This window comes from Papilio machaon, chromosome 19 (assembly GCF_912999745.1).
Source record: "Papilio machaon chromosome 19, ilPapMach1.1, whole genome shotgun sequence".
Lineage (NCBI taxonomy): Eukaryota > Metazoa > Arthropoda > Insecta > Lepidoptera > Papilionidae > Papilio > Papilio machaon.
The window spans coordinates 1,646,069-1,662,511 of NC_060004.1; the positions used below are offsets into that span (position 1 = coordinate 1,646,069).

Genomic DNA, 16,443 nt, shown 5'->3' on the forward strand with positions numbered 1-16,443 from the left:
AATGCAAAATAATTCACCAATGGTAGCACGCTAAATTACGTCATTCCTCAGAGTAGCCAATAAAATTGCCAAAGGTTTTGCTCATTTTAACCTGCTGCTGTAGTAGGAAACAAACACATAGTAAATAAATTGAAAATGGCGTCGTTTCGCCGATCAAATGAGCTTGAGAATATATTTTTCTGTATTGTGTTTTAATTGTAATAAATACTGTCATTAATTTAAAATTCTTCCTACGATAATAGTAATTTGCATTAAAAGTGATAGTTTAAAACTAGGAAGCTATAGGTTTCCTAAAAAGGCGCAATGGTGATTTATGTAAAGTTGGTGTGATATCAAATGTTTACATGATTCGGGGGCAGGGCTGGGGGTCAAAATGCTGCCGACGGTGGAGGAGAGTCGTGGCTACGACTTCCAGGACCCAGATAATGCTGAGAAATGGCGAGGATTGTTCGTCAACTCTCTGCGTAAGGTTTGTGTACAATATGTCAATTTTATAGTTATCTCACCCGAAACAGTATGCGGACTTGAGACTCAAATTTAACAGTTCTGATGTAATAAAAATTATTCTATTTGTTATGAGTTGTCTTCGGCTAATGTTATTAATACAAATATATAGCTTATTTACTGAAAATATTTCAAACATTCACTGTATAGTTACAAATCAAGGGATTGTCTTTGTTTACTGATATTTATGGAATACGGAAAAATGTTATTAGTTCTTACAACCAGGTCTTGTATGCCATAGGAGCACAAGTTTAAGGCTTTCTTTATATTTCAAATCTGAATATAAAAGCAAAATTAATTGGCTGTGAACAAAAGTTGTCATACTTAGAAAATAAACATTTATAAATGAAAACGTAAGAATATCTTTTAAAACCATTTAGTTTTTAGTCTAACTAATATTTAATCTCATGAAGATAAACATGTTTTAGTGGCTTATTTAATAATTATACATTTTTGAAGGTCAATAATCTGTCAAAAAATTTCAAACCATGATTTTGGAACCTTAAAGTAACAAAGTAGATACAATAAGTAAATGATTTTTGTTACAGGTCTTGGAGTCAGTGCATCCAACATTAACAGCTGAGGAGAGTGCACTTGAATATGTTGAGTCACTTTGCTTACGCTTACTGGCAATGCTATGTGCGGTCCCTTCACCACTCACAGTTCAGGTAAAGACTTAAGTAACCAAGTAAACCAATAACCACAATTTAAATTTGTATATATGCCTCTAGCAAAATAATTATAACAATAATAAAACAAAACATTTCTTATCTTAATATGTTAAGTGCCACATTTTTCTAAATAAGTTCACTTTAATACTAAAAAATTGATGAATGCTCATTGCAATAGTTTTTCTTTAATTTCAAAGGATGTTGAAGAGCGAGTTGCTAGAACATTTCCGACACCTCTGGACAAGTGGGCGTTGTCTGATGCTCGTGAGGCCGCAACAAATCGTCGCCGGAGACTGCTCCTGCCCCTTGACAAGTTGCATCATTTACTGCAGAAGGTTACCATCTTCATTATCCACATTTCTTTAACTAGTTACAATTGCTATGTGTAATTAACTGGTTATAATGTCTTACATTAGGAATGAAAAAGTTAAGATGGGAAGTTGTTAGAATATTAACACTTTCAATGCCACTACAACTTTCAGGAAGTCAACTTATCAAGCCATATTAACACATTCAGTGTGGCACTGAATGTGTTAATTGTTAATCTTTAATAGGAACTTACTTTTAATACAAATAAAATATTACAAATTAGTTATAGACTGAACATACAAAACATTTCCCTACAAATATTTTAATTGAAATTGTCAATACTGCAAACTTCAGTAGGAAACAAATGTAACTGCATATAAAGGTGTGACTACTGTTACCTCTCTATTGATATTGAATTTCTTTGATCTTAAACTTTTTCATCATGTCAAACAGGAGGTGCTTCTCTACAAAATCGATACGTCAGTGTCAGTGTTTATGACTGCAGTTCTGGAGTATGTGAGTGGAGATATACTAAAGCTGGCTGGTACTTTCGTCAAGAAAATCTCTCAGAAATCTGGCTACCAGACAATATCGTGCAGTGATATAAAGACTGCTATGTGTGCGGATAAAGTAAGTTTGTTTTTTTTTTTATTCCAAAACCACTAAATAATACAAATATACTATTTTTTATACAAAATCATCATAAAATTCCATTAGGTATTAATGGACATGTTCTACCAAGAACCGGAGTTACTAGCCGCGGGTGCGGCGGGAGAACGTCGAGGGCGGCGGGGCTCGCTGACATACGGGGAGCTGGTCCGGGACCTATTGGCAGATGAGAGAAATTTCCTACGAGACCTGCATCTCATCATAAGAGTATTCAAAGATGAATTGGAAAAGATACTTGAAAGGGATAGTCGGGTTAGTGATACATACAGTAAAATCTTCAAATATTGTGTTGGTTCAAGACATTGTGTTCTGTGCACAACTCATGTGATATATAACTTCAAACTTTCGTGGTTTTTACTAATATACTGTTCGTAAGAAACGGGATTCTTACCACGATTAGGCTGTTTGAGCTAGTCAACCCGTGAACATGGCGCATGAAACTGTGCCGAAATATCGGGAGCTTGGCTTGAGTTAGCACATCATGCTGGATAGTATCCATGTTATCAATGTGCAAAATATAAGGCTGTATACATTGGTATTGGATTATCATAGACTGGCGGTCGTCCGCGATTCTGTTCGTGCGAAATCAAAAAAGCTTAATAGATAGCCTTTGTGTTCTACCAGACTATATTCTACATCTGTGCAAAATTTCATCCAGATTGGTTGAGCTGTTACGGAGATATCTTCAAATAAACATGAATCTAAACTTTCTTATAATATTAGTAAGATTAAATATAAAAATTACTTTAAGAGTTTTTATTACTATATTTAATACCATCCCAAATTCACTTACAGAGCTATTTACATATTTTTTCCTTTTTTATTGTCTTTGAAAAACCAGAGACAATAATTTGTTTTAATACTAATAGTGTTGGAATTTTATTGTAATAAATTGTCATGTGTTTTCACACAATAATGATGATAGATGTATTTGTATAGACTTTTAGCTTTGATATCTAGTTTGTATATAATTACCAATTAATAATTAAATTATACTTTTCCTCTTGACTTACCTTATAATTAACCTATATGCAGTCGAACCTTGATAATTCGAGTTTCAAAGGGTTAACAATATTTTTCTCGCTTATCGTCTCTGTAAACCGAGTTTCTTGCTTACGGAGTTAGTTCATTGGGACCGGACAATGATTCTTGCTTATCTAGGTTCAACTGTATATGAATCATAGTCAATCATCATGTAATATTGTTAATATATATGTATAAGCTGTTTTCCGCAAGTTTAAAGTGTGTTTTTCTTGATATTTAATTTAGTACAATAACTAATGAAATATTTCTTGTTACAGGCAATATCTTTAATATTTGGAAATATAGTAGACATTTATGAACTAACAGTGACATTACTGGGTAACCTTGAAGATGCTATGGAAATGTCTCAAGATTCACCAACACCATATATTGGAAGTTGTTTCGAAGGTAAATTTGTTGTTTATTTTTTAGTTTAGTACTTAGCCTTACGCTTTGCAATGAATTTTTATTTGTTTGGTTTGTTTCTAGATAATTAATCACTTAAAGAGTCAAACGTAAACATTTTAAATTCTAATTTACGTTACTAAAACTAATTATTAACATATGGACTGCCTACTCACTGTAGGACTTTAATATGTAAGAGTCATTGTGGCATTGAATGTGTTAACTAATATATTAATATTGTTTGTTGTTTTGCAGAGTTAGCAGAAGTAGAAGAGTTCCGTGCGTATGTTCGGTACGCGAATATCGTAACAAGGAAAGAATCACGGGAAGCGTTGCAGAATATTGTTGATGATCCAGTGGTGAGTACATATTTATTTTGTTTTAACTGTATACGGATTTAATTAAATACTAAATATTAAGGGGAACATAGCTGAATAAAATAGTGAAAACCGCATCGAAATCTGGTAAGTAGTTCACGAGATTAACGTGCACAAACTCACAGACATGTCGATAAACATATAACAATTCCAACAATCGTTGTTTGGAAATCTATAGTGTTAATGAAGAGCAATATGTTTCTCTTATATGCTTTCTATATTTTGACATCAATGTGGAAAATTTTTATATATGTATATAAATTTATTAATATTTTTATTACAGTTATCAGAGAGATTAGACACTGCGGGTCATGGATTCCGTCTAGCAGTAAAATATTACCTGCCCAAATTACTGCTAGCACCTGTAGCACATGTTTTTCTATATCACAACTATATCCTAGCATTGTTACAAATAGCACCCGCCTCTGAAGATAGAGAGAGTTTTAAACAAGTAAGTAAACATTTATAAGTAGAATTTAATATATAAATATACGGAAACACCCTGTATAATATTAACCGCATCTGCGATATTGCAGATGTCTATAAACACCTTGGTGTTCCCACTGCTCATTTGCCCCCTTCTCTTATAAAAAAAAATTGATAATTTATAATTTTCTTGTATTATTCCAGGTGGAGTGCAATCTTCATCCTATAAAGAAATTGTTGACTAAAGCGCTTGGAAATGGACCTAAGATGTGAGTTATATAAAATACATAATTCCTTGTTATAGTTCTGAGTGTTTCTTAATTTCGATTTCCTCTGTTGTAACACCTTTGTTAGTATTTATTGTTATTCCTCTCATTCTCTATGAAAAAACAGAGATATCTTTATGTTTAATAGAAATATTTCAATAATGGAACTTCACGGTTACTTTATAATTATAAAATTTTATTATATAACGTTAAAACAGATATCTAACTTACTATAAATACTTTTTAAAAATGTACCTTTCTAGATTTTTATTGTTAATTAAAAAAAAATTGGATCTTAGGGAGGCAACACTGCGAACGGCTGCGAGAACAAGACGGCAGCTGGCTATAGAGAAGTGCAACGAACTTGCTCGTCTGGTCGACAACTGGGACAACCGGGATGTGGGGCAGTGGTGCAATGAATTTATTAGAGGTAATATTTTTTAAGCGGTAATTATTTTCGAGCGTCGGTGGCTCAGGGGTTAAGCACTTGCACACGCGAAGGTCCTGGGTTCGAATCCCGCCATGCACCAATGTGTTTTTCGATTTACACATGTACATTTATCCGACGTTCTTACAGTGAAGGAAAACATCGTGATGCAACCTGCACATATCTGAGTATAAATTCAATGATATGCTCCGAGCCCCTCAGTGGGGACTTATAGTGAGCTGATGATGAATATTTTTTAAACCTTTTATTTACCCATTATTACTGTAACGAACGTAGAAAGTCACCGATTAGTGACTTACTTAGTAACCAGTTGTCTCATAGAAATAAATTTTATATTACAGAGGACACACTTTCCAAGATTGGACCCGGCAAAAGGATAGCAGAACGCAGAGCATATCTTTTCGACGGTTTACTTTTATTATGTAAACCTATAACAAGTTTGGTTAGTATAGCAACATTTTAGTTGTCTTTTTTTTACTAAACTAGCTTTTACCCGCGACTCTGTCCGCGCGGAATAAAAAATAGAAAACGGGGTAAAAATTATCCTATGTCCGTTTCCTGGTTCTAAGCTACCCGCTCACCAATTTTCAGTCAAATCGATTCAGCCGTTCTTGAGTTATAAATAGTGTAACTAACACGACCTTCTTTTATATATATAGATTCTTTTTTCCTAAAAATATTTTTTTGTTAAATTATGGTACTGCTACTAGGCTATTATTTAAATGTTAATTATATTTTAATTTCTAGGTGGCAGTTAACAGTAGCGGTCTAACAGCTGGAGGAAGCGGTGGACAGCAACTGAAACTCAAAGAAAAATTACATGTTCGGAAACTGGAATTGGTGGATAGACCTGATACTGATGGTAAACAAATTTTTAAGACAAAGAAACAAGTGTGACGTAAAGCTTGAAATAATTATTAGTTTCATTATTGTTTGTTTTAAAATATAGTATTACTTAGCAATATATTTTAGACGAATGTCGGTAAAACAGTCCGGTGTAGTGTTGGTAAAACAGTAAGAGAGTTCTCGTTTCCTTCGTTAGATGGCGCTTTTACAAAGTGATTTTTGTTTGTACAGAGGGCCGGCACATGGTAGAGCTGTGCCCACGAGTTGGTCCTCCGGTGCTGCTTGCTGCAGCATCCTGCGCAGAGAAACGCAACTGGATGTGTGACCTTGTTATGTTGAATACTAAACCAATGCTGGATCGAAGCTTGGACAGGTTTGTATCATCAGTTTAAAATATCTAGAAATTTAATAGTGTGTAATTTAGATAATACTGTGTTGCTTATGTACATGGATTATTTTACATCTTATAAAAACAAACAAGCTGTCGTCCGCGACTCCGTAAGCGCGTAGTTTAAAAAATCCTAAAAAGTAGTCTATGTATTCTTCCAGACTATGTTCTACATCAGTGCCAAATTTCATCAAAATCCATTGAGCCGTTCTGGAGATACCTTCAAACATCCATCCATCTATACATTTGCAATTATAATATTTATGTTATTAATTAGTCGTTTTATGAACCGTTAGCATTCTCAATGACTGTACAATCGATCTTATATACTTCGTATCTCTTACAGCATTCTATTAGATCTAGAGAGGCGACATCCTTTAAAATTACCGCCTGTCCACTTGTACCGGTTTGCGGTACCCGACTCGCCTGATAACATTGTATTGGAGGAGCGCGCCTCGGCTAATACATCGCCTGTACCACTCATTAAGGTAAGTGTACAGTGTAAACACCGCACAATACATGTTTTCCCATCGTCAGCAATCTACTACATTTTATAACACACGTCACCATTCACAAACCAGTTCACGTTCGGTCACCATACATACCGCGTGTGCTTAACACCGTTAATAACCATTTAGCCATAGCTTTAGAGAATAAACCATATTATTTCGCTAAACTAGGCATTATTCTTTGTATGTACGTACCAACACTTATATCTTGGTCCTTCGAGCCGGTCCTTCGGTCCTTCGATTTTATTTAATGAAATGAAGCGAACCAACAATGGATTTAAATAAAATCACCGACCTCTAAGAGAATTTGAAAAATCTCTAAATTATTACAATAATGCCTGGTTTCCATTATGCCAGTGTTATACAGTAGAGCTGTCCTGGTATGGGCTGTTTTAGCTCACTATGCTAGTTGTATGCCAGCGCTACTGTCCTACTGTACTGGTATAATGTAAAGGCATTAAAAATATAACAAGATTGAGTAATACAACAATTATTATCAAGAGTTATGACCTAGCCTGGACTGCAAATATTTCATGACTTACTTGGTTCCTGAGCTTCTTAAGTAATATATTTTGGTTTTCAAGTACTTGTCACCAATTTAAAAATTATAAAATTTGACTTAGATTTAATATTGATATGATATAAAATATTTAAAATTTCATTATTAAACATGTTTATTTGTTTCCAGGGAGCAACTCTACTGAAATTAGTGGAAAGACTAACGTATCATATTTATGCTGATTTGAACCTAGTACGAACTTTCCTCACAACATATCGTTCGTTTTGTTCGCCCAGTGAACTATTGGATCTATTGATTGAACGATTCAAGATACCTGAGCCTAGTGAAGTGTATGATGCTCCAAGAATAGGTATATATTACTGAATTTATTATACAAACTAGCTATTTACCGTAATTCCGTCCGCGAGGAATTAATAACTTCATAAGTAGCCTATGTGTCCTTCCAGACTATGTTCTACATTTGTGCTAAATTTAATTAAGATTCGTTGAGCCGTTCTAGAGATACCTTCAAACAAACATCCATCCATCTAAACATTCGTATTTATAATATTAGTAAGATTGGTGACTTGGAACACCGCCCAAATCACTTCGGAGTATACAATGTTAGGTATAATGGGGTATAAAAGGGTTTGGGGGGAAGAGGGCATTGTAAATGACCTGGAACCAACAAAAATATGGAAACTGTAATACTGTTTAATTCGAAGCTATAAAGTAAAACCAGCTTAGTTTTCTGTGAATTATACGATTATACTTTTTTATAATTATAATGTATACGATTTTATTTTGGACTTTATCCTAGTAGATGTATTGTGTAGTAAAACTTCTTTAGAATTCCGTTTATACGTAAATCTAAACGCTTTAAAATTTTGATAAATATAGTTTATTAATAAAAGTTTCGTGTTTGTGCACGCTAGTCGTAAGGACCAAGCCTTTGAAGAAAGATATTAGCCCCAAAACATCTTTATCACAGATATTGGACATTGAAATCGGTAAAGTATTTAGTATAATAGAATGTATGTGGTCTTGTGTTATTATTTAAACAATTAAATAAGACTGCAATATTGTATGTAAAATTAAAAAAATGACCCTACCGCCATTTTATATATGTATATTTTATATTAAAAAATAAAAAAAATATTTAAGCTAATATTGAAACAAATTATTTTTTAAACTTTTTTTTAATTTTCCATAATAGATTGTGTGGAGAGTACAGCAAGCAGTGATGCGGAGAAGTTAAGCAAGAACACAGCACGGGAAGACTGGAAAAGATATAGGAAAGAGTTTCAACAACCCGTCAAGTTTAGGTATGCATGATAATCAAAAATAATATAGTTCTCAGATTTATCTGCCTTTCAAATCCAATTGAAACCAATCTTCGATCCTTAAGATCGATCCTAAAGTTGGTTTAATTACTTTATATGAAACGATGTATAAAATTATTCGAACACAGGTTCTTCTTCAGGTTAAATCACGTGGATTTAATATGGTTCGAGATCGAATATAGATTTCGGTGGAGATTAATGAATGTACTGTATCTATGCAGGGTGATCAACGTGCTGCGTCACTGGGTAGATCAGCACTTCTACGATTTCGAGCGTGAGCCGGCGCTGCTGGAGCGGCTGCGGGACTTCCTCGAGTCGGTGGACGGCAAGCCCATGAGGAAGTGGGTGCAGAGCGTACTCAAGACTGTGCAAAGAAAGGTATACATATTGTTATCGCATCACTGGGGGGCGCGGCAGTGCCCTCGCCAAAGCTAGTACGGATAAACTTAAGGAAAAGAGAGCCATTTTTTTATTCTTGACATTTAAAATGTAATATTGTAATATAAATTTGTTTGTCCAATTGATACTAAATCACTCGAACCTGTTTAAGCGAGAGTTTTATATATTTCTCGCTTACAAAGGTTTCTCGCTTATCTAGGTTTGACAGTATTTTCTACCTGAAGTAATAGATAATGTAATCTTGACTTTTGTGTGTACATTTATAAAATGTTATACAAAATGTTGCCTTTGTACAGAGTGGTCAGAACTCGGAGTTGGAACTAGGTGGGGGTGTGTCCCACGTGTTTGATAAGGCTCCACCGGCGGTGCTGCGGCATGTCGCGGATCCAGAGAAACACGCGTGGCACCCACTAGTGTTGCACCCATTGGAATTAGCAAGACAACTGACACTGCTTGAATTTCAACTGTACAGACTGGTTGGTACAACATTCAGTCACAAACAGTACCTTTCTAGATTTAAAAATCCACATTAAGTCTCTTCCTGAATGACCATTTATCGAATCTCGGTATTATATATTCCAAAAAATACTGACTAAAGTGTATGTAGACTATATATTGCGTTGTAAGAATAATAGATGACAAATGTTTTAAAGTTCAAATTTATACTTATAGGTGAAACCATCAGAACTTGTAGGCGCTGTGTGGACCAAAAAAGACAAGGACAAAACCAGTCCCAACCTTCTAAGGATAATAAAACACACAACTAATGTAAGTACTAAAAAAAGTATAACACGTATATACTTCCATTTTAACTGATTCACTTTAAAATTCTTAACTCAATAAACTGACTCGCGTCAGTGGAAATATTCGTCCCATAACAGTCAAGCCAAGCTAGTCACTTAGTGGAAAAGGGGTTTAAATATATATTTACATCTCCAGTTCACACGATGGATGGAGAAATGGATAGTAGAGAGTGAGAACTTGGAGGAACGTGCGGCGGTGGTTTGCCGGTTCTTGGAGCTGGCGGTGGCGCTGCGCGACCTCAACAACTTCAATGGCGTGTTAGCTGTCGCCGCAGCCTGCGGGAGCGCCTCCGTGCATAGATTACGAGCCACTTTTCAGGTAGATCTTTTTAATATTATAAACTAGCTTTTACCCGCGACTCCGTCCGCGCGGAATAAAAAATAGAAAACAGGGTAAAAATAATCCTATGTCCGTTTCCTGGTTCTAAGCTACCTGCTCACCAATTTTCAGTCAAATCGATTCGGCCGTTCTTGAGTTATAAATAGTGTAACTAACACGACTTTCTTTTATATATATATAAGAAATTATAATGTTTTTTTTTTTGTATGGATGAATAATTATTAGAACACATAGTCTAGCTAATAATACATTTTTTATTTAATTTCCCGCGTTCTTTCATTAGATGGCGCTGTTACAATGTATTGTTCATATTACAACACAATAATGTAATTTTTCTATTCTATCTTTAGTTTTATTTTAATAAATTCAATATACAGTTTACTAAACATTGAATAAAGTGCTAATATTAATAAAATTTATTATTAATTGTTCCTTCAGATGGTGCCTCTACGACTTATCCGAGCATTAGAAGAGTTTCGTGAACTGAACTCTGACCACTTCAGAAGATATCAGGAGCGCTTACGCAGTATAAATCCACCCTGTGTGCCTTTCTTTGGCATGTATCTGACTAATATATTACATATAGAGGAAGGAAATCTTGGTAAGTGATAAAATAAAACTGTGTACAATAAATGTTAATTTTCTTCAAATTTTATCAGTGACGTAATTTTTGACTACATCCATTTTTTATTTACAGATTTCCTTCCAAATTCTGAACTAATAAATTTCTCGAAGCGGCGTAAAGTGGCGGAGATAACGGGAGAGATTCAACAGTACCAAAATCAACCTTACTGCCTCACAATAGAGCCCAAAACAAGAGTACGTTATTATTCTAGATTTCATAGTGTTTATTATAAAACCTCTTAACATCCTTTAGGTTAAGTTAGATCTAAAACTTAAATTTGAAAAATAAAATCCAAACGTTCTAGAAAAAGTTAATTTTTTTTATATTTAATATTCCAGGCATTTCTAGAATCATTGGAGCCTTTCCCCGGTATGGATGACAATGAGGTGACGAATTACCTCTATGCTAAGAGTTTGGAGATTGAACCCCGACCACCTGTCAAACAGATGCCTAAATTTGTAAGTATGCATTTATATAGGAAAACAATAGCTTTATTTTACCATTTATATGTACTATCTTATTTATTGTCTAGCTATATTTCTAGTCAAAACTTTACTTTTTAATATTTCACATTTTCCTATTGACTTTCCTATCTATATGAATATAAAAACAGGTAGAGTATGTTTGATCGCAAGGATTCTAGGTAGTATTTGGATTTAAATAATTCTATCTGTATTTTTGAGTCACATAATTGAAGAATATAAGTTTAAATTAAGTTAGGGCCCTCAAGAGCTTATAAAAGATTGGAAAAACCTTGGGAAATTTTTATCCCCACATTATTTTTCTTACAGCCAAGAAAATATCCGGAGCTATCTCTGAAGCCGGTGAAGCTGTCTCGGCGCTCGCACGACTCCACGCACCATTCCGCATCCAGCGCATCCAGTGCTGATGATAATCTAAGTCAGTTAATTTACTTTTTTTTAATACAACTGAACATGAATAAGTGACAAACCTCTACGAGCGAGAGCCAAAGGACGGCCATGAGCGTGAAAAATTTCTCGGAGCTTTAGATTCTCGCTTATCCCGGTTCCACTTTACAACAAACTCACGCCCGCAAATAGAATAGACAGAGATTACGATCTTTCATTTCGCGGAGTTCTAGCACAGGGTCGCCACTTCCACATTTTTTCATTTATTTCTTTTTTTTTTCTTTTTTTTGTTATAAAGTTTAACTTCAACAATCAAAATGTATACAGGTGTGTCGCAGTTGTCGCCGACTAGCGGCAGTACGTGGGATGGCACCTCCGTCGCCTCGCTGCAGCTGCACCATGAAGATAAAGGTACATATACTATGCTTTGCTATCATCATCATCATCATCATCTCCCTGCTTTTATCCCACTCTCGTGGGTTTTAAACCTCTATGTTTGAGCTACGGTGGTCAGCCACCCAAAGGCATAGTATTTCTATAAGTTTATTATTTTTTTTTATTATAAAAAATCCTTCAGTGTAAAAATAAAAAAACATGGTACCCACCTGCAAGTACTACCTTTCAATTAAAAAAAGAATTATCAAAATCGGAACACCGAGAGCGGAGTTATGTGGTAACATATATAAAAAAATACAGTCAAATTAATAACCTCCTTGGTTAGGCGGCCAGCGTTTGGGTTCTTTTTTATATATATATAAAAAAAATTACTCTACAATTTTAATTAGTTATAAAAACTGTATGGTCTCCGAATCCGGAGTGTTCAACTCGCGAGCATCTAAATCTGACTGATTCAAGTGAATTGTATCAATAAAGTAAACTAATTCTATGAACTAATTTGTATGAAAAACTTCGTCGATTCATATTTTGCTGAATATGAGTATGAATATATAATAAGAGTTATAACAAATCGATCAATTCTTTTTTTTTCTATTAAGAAAAAAAAACAAATGTAATCGATAGATGACTTTTTTATTGAACCGATGTTTTAGATAAATAAATATTTATTTACTTTCACAGGTAGTCGTACTGAGGAGCGAGGTTCTTTAACTAGTCCTAGGTTTGAACGCGGTTCCAGCAATTCTTTAGGCCAGCTGGGACAGTTCAGTCTACTTGACAAGGGACTCGCGTTATTCGACAAGAGCAAATCCAGTGTTATGTTGAATGCACGGTATGTAAACTAATGCCATACACAGAGTTACTAATTGGTCACTAACCTTAGTGTAGATTTCTCATATTAAACGTGCACTAGACGCCAGTGACCGATTTTTATGGTAGTCATAGTAACGCCAATAGAAATAGTATATTGCTTAAAGATATAGTAATCGCGAAAATAGTCGCGCTAGTGGAAAATGGTTTTAACTTCCGTGTTTTTAATATGACAATTTTATATAGGAGCAGTGGACGCGATGAACCTCCTTCACCCCGAGATAATCATTCTCCCAGACATGATCGGTTAGTTATTATTGATTATTTAAATTAAAAAAACTATATTTTATGTGTTCTTTTATTTATAACTAGCTTTTACCCGCGACTCCGTCCGCGCGGAATAAAAAAAATGCACACAAGATAAAAAAGTTCCTATGTCCGTCTCCTAGTTCTAAGCTAACTCCCCATCAATTTTCAGCTAAATCAGTTCGACCGATCCTGAGTTATAAATAGTGTAACTAACACGACTTTCTTTTATATATATAAGGTATAGATTGGTTAATTAATATCAGGTTAAATTATTTATTTAGCAGTAACTGTTCAACGTTAACACGTCGCACGCCGGCGTTGTCTCCTCGCAGTGCTATTGTTGATGCGGAGGTGTTCTACTCACGTACTTCTGAACATCTCGGCTCCAAGCGACAGGAACCGTTACCACAGGTACCACTCTCATCATCATCAACCTGCCCTTATCCCTATGGAGGGTCGGCACAGTATTTACTCCTCCATACATCTCTATCATATCTGAATTTACCCCCTTCTTACGCTTACAATCGCACAATCCATCCATACTTTCTTACAATATACAATATTTTATATCTTTGAAAAAAAAAACAGATATTACGTTATTGTTGAATATTTATATTATTAAATGTTTTCTAATATTGTTTGTTTGTGACAGGAGCGTGTGCCCCCGCTACTGCCGCGTGGTGGGCAGGGGGCGGAGGGTGAGAAACCACCCCCTCTACCTCGCCGACCTGCATCCCCACCTTCCCATAATGGTAACCTTGACAGTTGTCTTATATTATACTGTGTTATTGTAATATTCAAGTTTAATTGTCTTACTCAGAAACGATAAATGGATATTAAAACATAGTTTTCAACACTCGCTTAGTGTATATTTCTCTAATATATCTACATTAAGGAACACACTTAGTGCATACTTAACTTTGTTTTTCTATTGCTATCTAAGACTTTTATATAATAAACTAGGTGTGTGTTAAAAAAAAAACTGAGTAACCTATGTGTTCCTCCAGACTGTGTTTTACATCTGTGCTAAATTTCATCTAGATCTGTAGGAACTACTCCGGAGATAACTTCAAACTTCTATCCATCTAAATTCGTATTTATAATATTAAGATTGAATGTATCACAGCATCCAGTGAACCACCACCGGAGCCACCTGACAGACCTCTTCCCAGTCCCAAACATCATGATCTCTTCAGGTAAGGTTTCCTATAGTTACATTAATAACTAAGGACAGACACACACGGACTGCTTTAAGCTGTCTCCGTTTGATATTTGCCATATACAGTTTTCAGTCGCTAAAACAATCCGGCTGTACACGGACTTATGTAATGTGTTTTTACCAACTGCTTGATAAGCATTTTATCAAATTACAGTGTAAACTCTTTATAACGTTATCCTTTATAACAATAAACTCCCTGTAATGTTGAAGTGAGCCCAACTTGGTTGGTTTGCGTTACAATCCACATATTGAAACACTCTTTATAGCGATACGCCATTCTATATTACGAAAAAATGTTTTCATATTTGTAGACAGTAAATATTTATTATCGGTATTATTGTTTATGTTATGTTATCTTGTTAATTTGGTTGTTTTTTTGTTCACTCCATATAACGATAACTCTCTATAACGACAAAAGTGCTCAGTCCCTTGAGTTTCGTTATAAAGAGTTTACACTGTATTTATATATTTAAATTATAATTGTAAAAAAATGAAAATTGATACATAGACATGTGTTTTGATTACATTGTTTATAGTTTAGAGGAATATTCCACTCATTAATAATCTATGTAATTGAATATTCTTTTATCCAACTTGATAATTTTTTTATATATCTAATTTAACGATGTCTGGTCTGTTTCATTTTTATTTATCAACTCAGTAAGTTATGTTTTATGCAGATTTAAAAAAATAATAGTGAAATATTGTTTATTGCTTGTTTACTAATAAAAATATTTTCCGTTATTTTTAAGTTCTTTTATAATAATTTTCGCATTGTGATTTTATATGTTATTTGGTTTGTATTAATCTAGTTGTTTTTTCTTAGAACGCCAGCCATGTCTCCGAAGCGTTCCCCCGCGCCCGCGCCCCCCATTAGTCCCTTACCACAATGCAATAACATAGAACAGAGGTATTGTATAGATTATTATCACATTTTTATATGTATTTATGTCTTATATTTTATTTAATATCATATGTTTTCAGAACTGCGGCGTTCAACTTTCCGTCCGCCGTGTCTCCATCTGCATCACACCATTGTAAGTCTTTTAAAACTTTTGAAGGGGAGGTGGATTTGATGGAGGAACAGATGCATAGGAAGGTTAAATATTCTCTTTTTGTGCGTCTCCACCTTCGTCCATTGAGAGTAGACAACGCATCTGCAATTGCGAATGTCTATGGGCAGCAGTCACTTCGCCATTTCAGCGAATTTATGTGGCCGCTTGCTCGTTTGCCATTTTGTAATATAAAAAACTTATGCACTTTTCACTTTTGATAAGCGGCACCCCTTTTGTTATTTTAATATAAGAAATCAACATTACCTGTGTTTTTATTTTTAGCAACGGATGGCTGCGGCGTGTCTCCGCCCCTGCCACCCCCGCTGCCGCCGCGCAGAAGACGGGACTCCGCCGCCCCGCCCACGCCGCTGCATCAGGTACCCCATCCATATACTATAGAGTTAGTTACATCACTTAACAGTTCAAGTGTGGTGGTAAGACTTTAATATCCATGTATTTTGTGATCAGGCGACATGGGGTGAGTCTGGCAACATAAGCTGCAGTGGGTCACCTTCGGGGGCGGTGGCGGCTAGCGGAGCGCCCGGGGCGCCGCCCCCGCTGCCACCTCGCCCCGCGCCCGCACCCGAGCTGCTGCGTCCTGCGCACTCCGCGCTGCTGCAGCGAAGACACCACAGCGCCTCGTGAGTACTAGTACTTTAGTACGTGTACGTACATGTACGTATACGCGTGTACGCATGGTCAAGATACAATTCCAAACGATTCTATCTTACCAGCATGAAATTACAAAATGCTGTTAACTGACATAATTAAACAATAGTCACTAAAAAAAGCGTTTTTTCTAGAAATAAAAGTACTAAATTGGCTACTAATAAATGCCATTACATTGTCATAATAAATGTTTTTTTTATTTCTTTAGGTTGGCGCCTCGTCTGCCTCCGAAGCCGCCACCAGCCGCGGTGGCGCCGCGCACCTAG

The 16,443-nt window shown here is 35.3% G+C and overlaps 1 protein-coding gene across 1 annotated transcript; it reads left to right on the forward strand.

Moving 5' to 3' along the window:
• The first annotated feature begins 113 nt into the window (after positions 1–113).
• LOC106708263 (protein son of sevenless) lies at positions 114–16,443 on the forward strand. Its single transcript, XM_045682586.1, has 36 exons — positions 114–469; positions 1,053–1,172; positions 1,373–1,510; positions 1,938–2,114; positions 2,202–2,405; positions 3,455–3,584; positions 3,837–3,940; positions 4,242–4,409; positions 4,589–4,653; positions 4,950–5,080; positions 5,440–5,540; positions 5,846–5,960; positions 6,176–6,317; positions 6,679–6,820; positions 7,530–7,710; positions 8,276–8,350; positions 8,557–8,665; positions 8,905–9,061; positions 9,379–9,558; positions 9,755–9,850; positions 10,022–10,204; positions 10,664–10,826; positions 10,923–11,044; positions 11,189–11,308; positions 11,642–11,750; positions 12,047–12,130; positions 12,797–12,947; positions 13,172–13,231; positions 13,516–13,645; positions 13,887–13,986; positions 14,361–14,430; positions 15,280–15,363; positions 15,438–15,490; positions 15,791–15,908; positions 16,042–16,149; positions 16,386–16,443. Exons 1-36 carry the CDS (start codon positions 374–376, stop codon positions 16,441–16,443), a joined length of 4,344 nt encoding a protein of 1,447 aa, XP_045538542.1. The 5' UTR covers positions 114–373.

Bases quoted from the DNA above. Each gene is read 5' to 3' on its own strand.
- LOC106708263 (XM_045682586.1), top strand. From the start codon at position 374: ATGCTGCCGACGGTGGAGGAGAGTCGTGGCTACGACTTCCAGGACCCA. The intron at 6,821-7,529 runs GTAAGTGTACAG...ATTTGTTTCCAG, and splicing joins CGCCTGTACCACTCATTAAG to GGAGCAACTCTACTGAAATT. The intron at 13,987-14,360 runs GTAACCTTGACA...AATGTATCACAG, and splicing joins ATCCCCACCTTCCCATAATG to CATCCAGTGAACCACCACCG.